Source organism: Engraulis encrasicolus, chromosome 11 (assembly GCF_034702125.1).
Source record: "Engraulis encrasicolus isolate BLACKSEA-1 chromosome 11, IST_EnEncr_1.0, whole genome shotgun sequence".
In the NCBI taxonomy this organism is placed as follows: Eukaryota; Metazoa; Chordata; class Actinopteri; order Clupeiformes; family Engraulidae; genus Engraulis; species Engraulis encrasicolus.
The window spans coordinates 40493983-40503537 of NC_085867.1; the positions used below are offsets into that span (position 1 = coordinate 40493983).

General features: G+C 45.3%; 1 protein-coding gene across 11 annotated transcripts in view; it reads left to right on the forward strand.

Annotated features, from left to right (window-relative positions):
- The window catches only part of LOC134458339 (probable E3 ubiquitin-protein ligase HERC1), a 110620-nt gene extending 105429 nt beyond the window's left edge, over window positions 1-5191 (forward strand). For all 11 annotated transcript variants that reach the window (XM_063210603.1, XM_063210593.1, XM_063210597.1 and 8 more), the window contains 3 exons: window positions 2301-2453; window positions 4053-4358; window positions 4892-5191. In XM_063210603.1, coding sequence (XP_063066673.1) covers window positions 2301-2453; window positions 4053-4358; window positions 4892-5077 — 645 coding nt within the window. In that variant the 3' untranslated portion in view covers window positions 5078-5191. The remainder of the gene's footprint in view (window positions 1-2300; window positions 2454-4052; window positions 4359-4891) is intronic.
- The last annotated feature ends 4364 nt before the right edge of the window (window positions 5192-9555 follow it).

The following is a 9555-nucleotide window of genomic DNA, read 5'->3' on the forward strand; positions in this document are numbered from 1 at the left end:
GAGAACTTCACACTGGTGAGGACTGGGAGACCACTGGACCTCTGTGGGGTGGTGGCAGGGGGCGGTCAGGATTTGGTTTTATTAGTATTGTCACTGGGCACTTAACCCTTTGAGGAGTACCATCACAAATATGTGATTAGAATTTTGCTCAAATTTTGAATTCTCATTATGATGTCATAATGTCTTTGCGAGATGTTTAACACAGACGTCTATAGAATCTGTAGAGTGTTCCAGTAAAATTCTAGAAGAACCTCTAGAAATTCCTTACTCCTCAAAGGGTTAATTAGCATTGTCACTGATCCAGAGGTGGATGAAGAACTGTTGGACAACAGCGGCATCACAGAGGAGAACTTCACAGTGGTGAGGACTGGGAGACTACTGGACCTCGGTTGGGGTGTTTTATTAGCACTGCCATTAGACGCTAGCTTTAGATTAGCATTATCACTGATTCACACACAAAGAGGTGGATGAAGACCTATTGGACAACAGCAGCATCACAGAGGAGAACTTCACAGTTGTGAGTAGTGAGCCACATGCTGCCAGGCAGTCAAGATCAGTTTAATTAGCCTAGCAAGGAGAAGTTGTGAGCATGTGGTGTGGTCAGGGATCCAGGTGGTCAAGTATCTACACTCAAAGGGGTGGATGAACTAATTAAGGTCTGCACAAGTGTGTTTTACAGTGTGTGGCTTGGCACTTAGTTGCGGATGGATGGAAACTATTCACCCATCGGTTCTGCCTTCAATATCTGCTTAAAGCTTTGTTATTATGAAGATTTTCACTGAAGTGGGGGGGACACTGCACTGCAATTCCCTGACGCAGTTCCCTGACGTAGTTGCCATTGTAGTGAAATGCTGTGGTAGGTAGAGAGGAGGCGCCAGCGAGCAGTGAGCCGGCACTGATCCACACTGGAACGACTCCAGACACAGGAGAGGCTCTGGCCCGGTGCCCAAGCGGTTAGAGGAAAAAAAGAGGGCTGGAACGGAAAAATCTGACATTGTGATGGGATTTTCATAATGTCACCAACAGTGTCCCTGCTAGGGCCAGCAAAACAACACCATATTTTGCTCCTTTTGTAGTTTATTACCCTCTGTATCCTCAAGGCCCCCTCTCAGTGCTGAGCATATGCAGTCTATATAGACCAATTAGCCGTTCAGGCAACGTCATCGCTCAACGAAATATGCTCTCGTGGAAAATGTGATGGCAAAACTGGTACATACTTCATTTTAGTTTTCTGTCTTTAGTAATGGTGGGGTGGCGTCCACGCCAATGTCTTATCTTGAGCGTATCGCCAGTTTCTGGGAACACTGATGATGGGCTAGACCAGAAACGTTTGTCCCCTGTCTGTCGGTTTTATTTACTTTTTTCGGCTTTGTTTAATACAATTTTTGATTCTGCATTCAGCTCAAGTGTGCGACCCCTTTCTTCCTTTTCAGTTTTCTGTCTTTGGCATGAAATCAAAAGCTTCCTGGACTGCTTTCTTTATCGTGTGACTTGTTCCTGCACGCAACTAACGTTACGATATGAGATTGGTCAACAGTAATGGTTTTCTTTTCATTATTGTTATTTAAGATGAATCTAGCCTAGCCTGATCTACACATTTGTCGAATGCAGTAGGGTGTCTAGTAATAATAAAAATAATAATAATAATAATAATAATAATAATAATAATAGTAATTGTATTTGTATAGCACTGTATCATACAAGGGATGCCACTCAAAGTGCTTAACAAAAACATAATTGTTAGAGATGGATTTAAAAGGAGAGGAAGAGAGGAGAGGCAGAGATAGCAGGAAGGCAGAGATAGCAGGAAGGCAGAAGAAGAAGAGATAGAAAGAGATTGTAGAGTCATAAGGTCAACGTAGGTTAGGACCAGGATTCTTAGATGCGCAAGGTCCATAGTGGCTGGGTCTAGCATAAGTCAATGATGAGTTTAAAGGGACACTGTGCAGGAAATGGTCAAAAAAGGTACTGCAACTATGCTGTTCTTTGAAACTGGGCTGCCTATTGCCAAATTTGATCTTTACATGAAAGTTTACTAAGTAATAAACAAATATTTTCTAGTATGGTCCAAGCACCATGGAGAAGATCCCCCTTTTCATGTATGAAAAGTGAAATTTTTCCAGTCATAATGAATACTTAGAATTTGATGCTGGTGGTAAGTATTCATGAAAAAGGTAACATTAGTGAATGGGCAGCATGAGTTCTGGAATTAAACAACTAAAAATCTCACACAGTGTCCCTTTAATGATGCAATAAAGTAAGCCTCATTCCTCATTCCTTTCCCCTCTCCATCTGTATAGATGATTCCACTGGACTCGTTTGTGGCCCACAGTGCCGACGGTAAGCTGGTACCGGTGGTGCCTGGCGGCCACAACATCCCCCTGACGTTCTCCAACCGCACCGAGTATGTGGAACGGGCACTGGAGTACCGATTGCACGAGATGGACCGACAGGTACCGTACTCCCTTCAGAACCTCCCAGCTTTATGTACTTTTTTTTGTTTGTTTTTTTAACCTTTATTTAACCAGAGAAGTAAAATCACATTGAGAATAAAATTCTCTTTTACAAGTGAGCCCTGGCCAAGGCGGCAGCACACATTACATTTACACTACAAACTACGAGGGTCATTTACACTTGGAGTATCTGCAACATCAGAAACACTTAACAATTATAATAACTCTTCCCACAGAAGCATTTATTACTAATTTTGTTAAATGCTTGGTCTTAGTTGACTATTTTTAACCAATACTCTTGCATTTTTTTATCACCAAGAATGCATTTTTGAGTTTTCGATTTTTCATAGGGGAAGTAGTTATGAAGCGCTTACCGGTGATCTGCTTTGATGAATGTCTTTGGCCTTTCATCATTGGGTTTGCGCCTCAGACCTCAATGGTATTTTTCAGATCATTTCCAGAGCAATTTCAGCAAGAAAGAAGCAGCCAATCAGAGATCGATATTGAGTCATGGAATGTCACCCTCCGGTCGCTTATACTGAATAGAATTTATACTCTCGAATCTAGGGCTCTGTGCCATTCCTTCAGTCTTTGCTTCCTTTCCATCGTTTCTTCTGTGGTGTCTTCCCACATCGTTATAGTTTGAAAGTCATCATAGTTCTTGTTATGAACGGGGGCCTTCAGAAGTGATCTGTGGTCAAGGCCTCAACCTGTTGGCCTTTGTGAGCACTGCACTTCACTGCGGCCAGAGCTGGATGATTTCTCAGGAAGACAGAGGCAGAGGCGTGGATCAATAGTGTGTGTGGGTGTGAGTTGTGTGCGTGCGTGCATGTGTGGGTGTGCGCGCACACGTGTGTCTGTGTGTGTGTGCGAGCGTGTGTGTGTGTGTGTGTGTGTGTGCGAGCGTGTGTGCGAGCGTGCGTGTGTGTGTGTGCCTGCGTGTGCGTGAGTGTGTGTGTGCGAGCCTGTGTGTGCGAGTGTGTGCGTGCGTGCGTGCGTGTGCGAGCGTGTGTGCCTGCGTGTGCGTGAGTGTGTGTGTGCGAGCCTGTGTGTGCGAGCGCGTGCGTGTGAGCGTGTGTCTGACTGAGAGGGGGAGAGTTCTGGCCCAAAGGCTGTCCTTGTGAACTGACGGGCCGTGCTCCCAGATCTATGTCCACCTTTGGTCTGTCGATGGAGTAATGGGCTGTAGCGCATGTTGTAATTGCTGAACAGAGGAGTTTTTGCTGACTGTTTCCCTGTGTGTGTGCAGAGAGGAAAGAAGTGTGTGTGTGTGTGTGTGTGTGTGTGTGTGTGTGTGTGTGTGTGTGTGTGTGTGTGTGTGTGTGTGTGTGTGTGTGTGTGTGTGTGTGTGTGTGTGTGTGTGTGTGTGTGTGTGTGTGTGTGTGTGTGTGTGTGTGTGTGTGTGTGTGTGTGTGCGCTTGCTTACATCTGGGTGTCCGACTGTGAGCACATGTGCGTGCGTGGGCGAGCGAGTGTGTGGGCATTTGTATCCCGTGTCCGGATGTCCACCTGTGTTTGCTACATGTGTGAATGTGCACATGCATCTGTGTGTTTACCCATGTACCGTGTGTGTGTGTGTGTCGGTCATGCGTATCCTAGGTGAGTGCGGTGCGCGAGGGCATGTCCTCCATCATCCCGGTGCCCTTGCTCTCCCTCTTGACGGCGCGTCAGCTGGAGCAGCTGGTGTGCGGCCTGCCCGAGGTCTCCGTGGAGATGCTCAAGAAGGTGGTGCGCTACCGCGACATCACCGACAGCCACCAGCTGATTGGCTGGCTCTGGCAGAGCCTGGAGGAGTTCACCAATGAGGAGCGCGTGCTCTTCCTGCGCTTCGTGTCCGGCCGCTCCCGCCTGCCCTCCAACCCGGCCGACATCACTCAGAAGTTCCAGATCATCAAAGTGGACCGGGTAAGATCTCTGCACACCGCACCGCACCACAGGGAGCGATTAGATCCGGAGGGATGTTTTCCTCAAACTTTTGAAGTTGGTTTTTGAAGCACTTAAGTAGAGGCAAGGCTATTAACAGCTACTGTTGAGAGAAAGAGAAAAACTGGTTTAAGTCACCATTGATAGGAGCACTTACTCAAGCCAAACATTTATGGAGGCAAATTATTGCAGGGGCAACTTGTCTCACTTTCAGTCAAGTTGCTGCAAAAAAAAAATGTCTGAGAATAAGTAATAGTTCAATTGTACAAAAGAGCATGGTACGCTTGTTTCTACACTCTGCAGTCCCTAATGTGTCTCTCTCTCTCTCTATCTATCTCTATCTCTCTCTCTCTCTCTCTCTCTCTCTCTCTCTCTCTCTCTCTCTCTCTCTCTCTCTCTCTCTGTATCTCTCTTCCCCTCATCTGCTCGCTCCATCTCTTCTGATTTCTGTCCGTCTATCCCTATCCCTCTGCTTCTCTCTCTCTCTCTCCCTCCTCTTCACCCTCGCCCTGCAGCCGGTGAATGGTCTGCCGACGGCCCAGACGTGCTTCTTCCAGCTGCGTCTGCCTCCGTACACCAGCCAGGCGGTGTTGGCCGAGCGCCTGCGCTACTCCATCCACAACTGCCCCTCCATCGACATGGACAACTACATGCTGTCACGCAACACGGACGCCGCCGAGGGCTCGGACACCGAGTACTAAAGAGAAAAGACACAAAACAAGAACAAATCAAAAAGAAAAAGCAAGGGGGCCAGTCGTCCGCTTGTTTGGTTTGCGAGGCTGCCTTTTGAGTTTTTTAAAAGCACAAAGCCTTTTCGTCCCCGTGTCGTTTTTTATTTTATATTTTTGGCTCCACCAAAAAACCACCATCACCCACCCATCACCAACAATCAATCATCACCTCCTCGACCACCTTTCCTCCTCCTCCTGTCTCACATATGTGCAATAGAAACATGAACGCTGCTCTGCTGCTGTCCCAAGTGTGCTGGGTCAACGGCAGCACCGCAGAACCATACAGTGTCAACAACGCTGCCCATCACCCATCCCCCCTCGCTTAGGTGACAGAAGAGGTCAAAGTCACTTCTCCGTCATCATCCCCTCGCCCTCCCCCTCCCCATGCCCTGTTTTGTTTTTCATCACATGGCAATTCCGATTGACTGTTACTGAAGGTGAAACCTCATTTCGTTTCATCACAAGGTTTTATTATTATTTTTAAAAAGGTACGGATTGTGCTCCTGACTCTAACACACTTGGAGGGGGGAGACCCCCGCTCCTTTGGAAGACATAGTCTTGGTGGGCTAATAGCTAAAGATGTACTGTAACGACATTATCATCACATCCTCCCCCACCCCTGTATCCCACCACACACACACACACACACCCCCCACCCCCACACCCCCCACCCTCTCCGTGCCTGTCGCATGTTACAGAGTGGGCACTCCTGGCTCGGCCTTAGCTCATAGGAATGCTCTTGACCCCAGGTTCAAGGATGGGATGGTCAGAGAGAATAGAGAGAGAGAGAGGGAGAGAGAAGTGCGAGAGTGTGATGTAAGACAATGACTGATATAGGCGCGTGTGTGTGTGCTTGTGCGTATGTGTGTGCCTGCGTGTTTGCTCTAACGTTGACTTAGAGTGGAAATGTTAGCGTGTGTGAGATGTGTGCTCAACACGTGGAATTTTTCTCTTTTTTTTCCCCTCTTCACCAATCCCCAAGATTGGGGGTTGTGGGTAAAAAAAAATCTCTTGTTGCATTGTCGTCGTTTGGTCAAGGTGGACTTTTTGCTCTTCTTGGAGCAGTTTGTAAACTCTGCCTCTAAGCTCTTAAATAGTAAGATGAAGCCCTGCAGAAGAGGAGGAGAGGAGAGCTGTGTGGTGCGGTGTGGTGCCGTACTTACCGTGCCATGCCGCGCGGGTCTTTCCGCTCCGATGATCATGATGGGGAAGGGTCTACGTAAAAAAAAAAAACGAACTTTGCTGTTCAGGCTCGCATCCATAAGCTGTTGCTCCATAACGAAAGAAAAAAAAGAAAGAAAATCACAAACATGTATTTTGGATGAATGTATACTCGTGAATGCCATGCACATATGCACTCAGATCATTTTTTTTTTTAATTTGCCAAAAAAGATAGAAAAAAATCTGTACTACTGTAATTTATTGCGTTTAGATGATGGAATTTAGTCCTTTGCAGCTATGAAATGGTGTGATGTTGCAGACCATGTTGTGTTTTTTTTTTTCTTCCTCCCTGCAAATATGAACGAGGGAGGTGGGGGAATTTTTAGTAAAAAAAAAAAAAAGAAAGAAAGAAAAAAATTACTCTTTCTTTGCCGTTGCTGTGCTTGAAAGACTCTTAAATGGCTTTTTTTCCTGAGCTGTGGGACGTTTGTTTTTTGTTTTGTTTTTATTTTTTTCCTGATATATAAATAATTCGGGCCTCAATCGTTCGCTCCGCCAGTGAAGTGTGAGAGCCCACACAGGAGCGAGGAACTGTGTACTAAAGTAGAGACTTTTCATGACTACTGTGTGCTGTGAAAATGACAGTATTGGCTAAGTTATTCATCACCCCTTTCCCTCCTCCCTCCCGTTCTCTCTTTCTGTCTTTATTTTTTTTAATTTTGAAGAGAGGTTTTCTACAAGGCTGAGCTTTTTTGACTCAAGGGGCAAGGGTGTGTTGGTGGTCAGTCCCATTCTAGTCATCAAAGTGGCATGGTTGTCGTGGTGTTTGCACTTTAGACTTGTATGCATTGTGCTTGAGCAAAAAAAAAAAACGTAACTATAAATAATGGAAGGTGTCTTCATTTTAAAAAGAGAGAGAGAGAAATAAAACCTTATGGTGCTCCTTACATCAATCTGAATTCCGTTTTGTGGTAAAAAAAAATAAAAAAAAAAATGGCTAAATCTCATTCTCACAAGTGTATGTAAAAAAAAGCCATCATCTCTGCTGCCCCCCGCTGCTCATCAGACGTCATAGCATTTTTGGTTTGTGAGGGGGAAGTGGGGGGTGGGGGGGGGTGTATTGTCATAATACAGTTCAAATGTGAGGAGCAGCATAAGCATTACATTCAATCTGTCATGGTGGTCTCAGCTGACGTCCAATGTAAATTAAATCTTGTGTTGAAGTTTCAACCAGCGTGTTCATTTTTGCTCATGGAGGATCAATGTCAGTTGGTTGGTTTTTGTGTTATATTTAGAGGGTGATGGTCTACTGTTGTCAAATATACATTATGGTATAATTTCTGTGGGTTCCGAATGACTGATATAGTTTCAGTGTGGCTGACGTGACTAAACCATCTTGATAACCCATGTAACCAAATAATCAGAAATGAGCTAACTGGTATTTAACAATGTTTTATTTGTCAAAGTAACCTAAAGCAGATATGGCAAACTTAAGTGAAATCCCCAAAACAATTCAGTTGCATCCCTCTGCATATTTTCCTGAGGAGTCGGTGTTAGTTAATGGGAAAGGGGAGTTTGTTTAGATTTCTCACATTTCACTCCTGTCCACATCGTCTTGGGGATGCGTTTGGGGAATGCAACTCATACTGATGTTACCCTGACACAGCCAGCACAACATCTGATAGGATAACAGGAAGGCTGTGGGGGAGAGAGAGAGAGCAGAATAGAGCTTCCCTCGGAGAACAGGCCTGGGATAAAAATAAGCTTGTTTACTCTCACAAACCTTTTGCCCGTTTCTGTTTCACCTGGAGGACTTTGGTGTCTGTGCAAACTTTCCCATCTCCTCTCCTCTGTGGAGCTGTGCTCAGTGGCGGAACAATTGCACACAGGGCCCCATGCCAAAACACTGATCGGGCCCCCCATACAGCCTGTCAACGACATAAACAAGCCCCCCTGCATCCCACCAATAGGAGAGGGCCCTGGGCACAGGTCAGCTTTCCCCCCTATAACACTGACCCTGGCTGTGCTTGTGGCTCTCCCCCCATTAGTAGACTATCTGTCCCTAGAGGATGGAGAGTGGATGTGTCTGGAATAACCTCTACTGCACCTGAACCCAGTAGTCCAGCCCAGTCCTGCAACAGTCCAACTGCAATTCCATTCCCTGACTGATACCCAAAGATTGTGTGTACAGGGCGTATGCAGGGTTTTACAAAGTATTAAAAGGTGATGAATTAAAAATCCAAAAATGAATGGCCTTATAAGTAGTAAATTGGCTCAAAATGTATTATTTTAAAACTAGGTATTATTTTTTTTTAGTTGTACCATTTTGACGGAAAAAAAATGATTGATTCTGTATCTGAGGGCAGTCATGGGTACGCAATTAGGCCGTCAGGTTGTCAGCCTGCCAGGTTGGTGGGGGGAGTAATTAACCAGTGCTCTCCCCCATCCTCCTCCATGACTGAGGTAACCTGAGGTACCGTCCCACCGCACTGCTCCCTTTCGGGCGTCTTTGTGCAAAAAACGAAAGTGTAATGTAATGTTAAGTAGGTAGAAATTACAAAAGATGTCTTGTTAATACTCGCATCGGAGTGTCGTGATGGTTGTAAAAAAAAATCTAAAGGTAGTGAAAAAGGGTATTAAATGGTAGTAAATTTGACTTCAAGATTGGTGTACTGTATATACCCTGGTGTAGCTCATGATGAAGACATTATTTCCTTTTCCATGCATAGAGTATAGCAGGGCTATTCAAATGGAGGCCCTGGGGTCAGATGTGGCCCTTGGATGGCAAGGTTCTGGCCCCCATAAGGTCAGAACAAAATGAAAACAATTATGTGTGCTATCTGTGGCCATGCATTTGCGATCACTAACCATGCATTCACATGAGAGTGAAATCTTATCTAAAGCGCTGTAATAAATAGACCATCCTAAGGCTACTAAGGAATAGAGAAGTGAATATCTTTTCTGTCTGGAAAGCTATCTGCTTGTTTCGCACCATAACCTCAGATACCGTGCTGCTCACAGTTATACAGATTCTATGTTCGGCACCCTCACTGGAGGGAATTTGAAAAACTGGCCCATGGTGGCTTTTAATTGAGAGTATAGGATGGAGAGTGGGTGTGTCTAAAATAACCTCCACTGCACCTGAACTCAGTAGTCCAGGCAATTTGACCTGCTGTTCTACCTCCTGACAGATAGGTACCCAAAGATTTTGTAGCACATCAACACATGAAGACATTATTTCCTTAAGAAATACTGTACTGTCTAGCCTTGTCTGAGACACATTATTT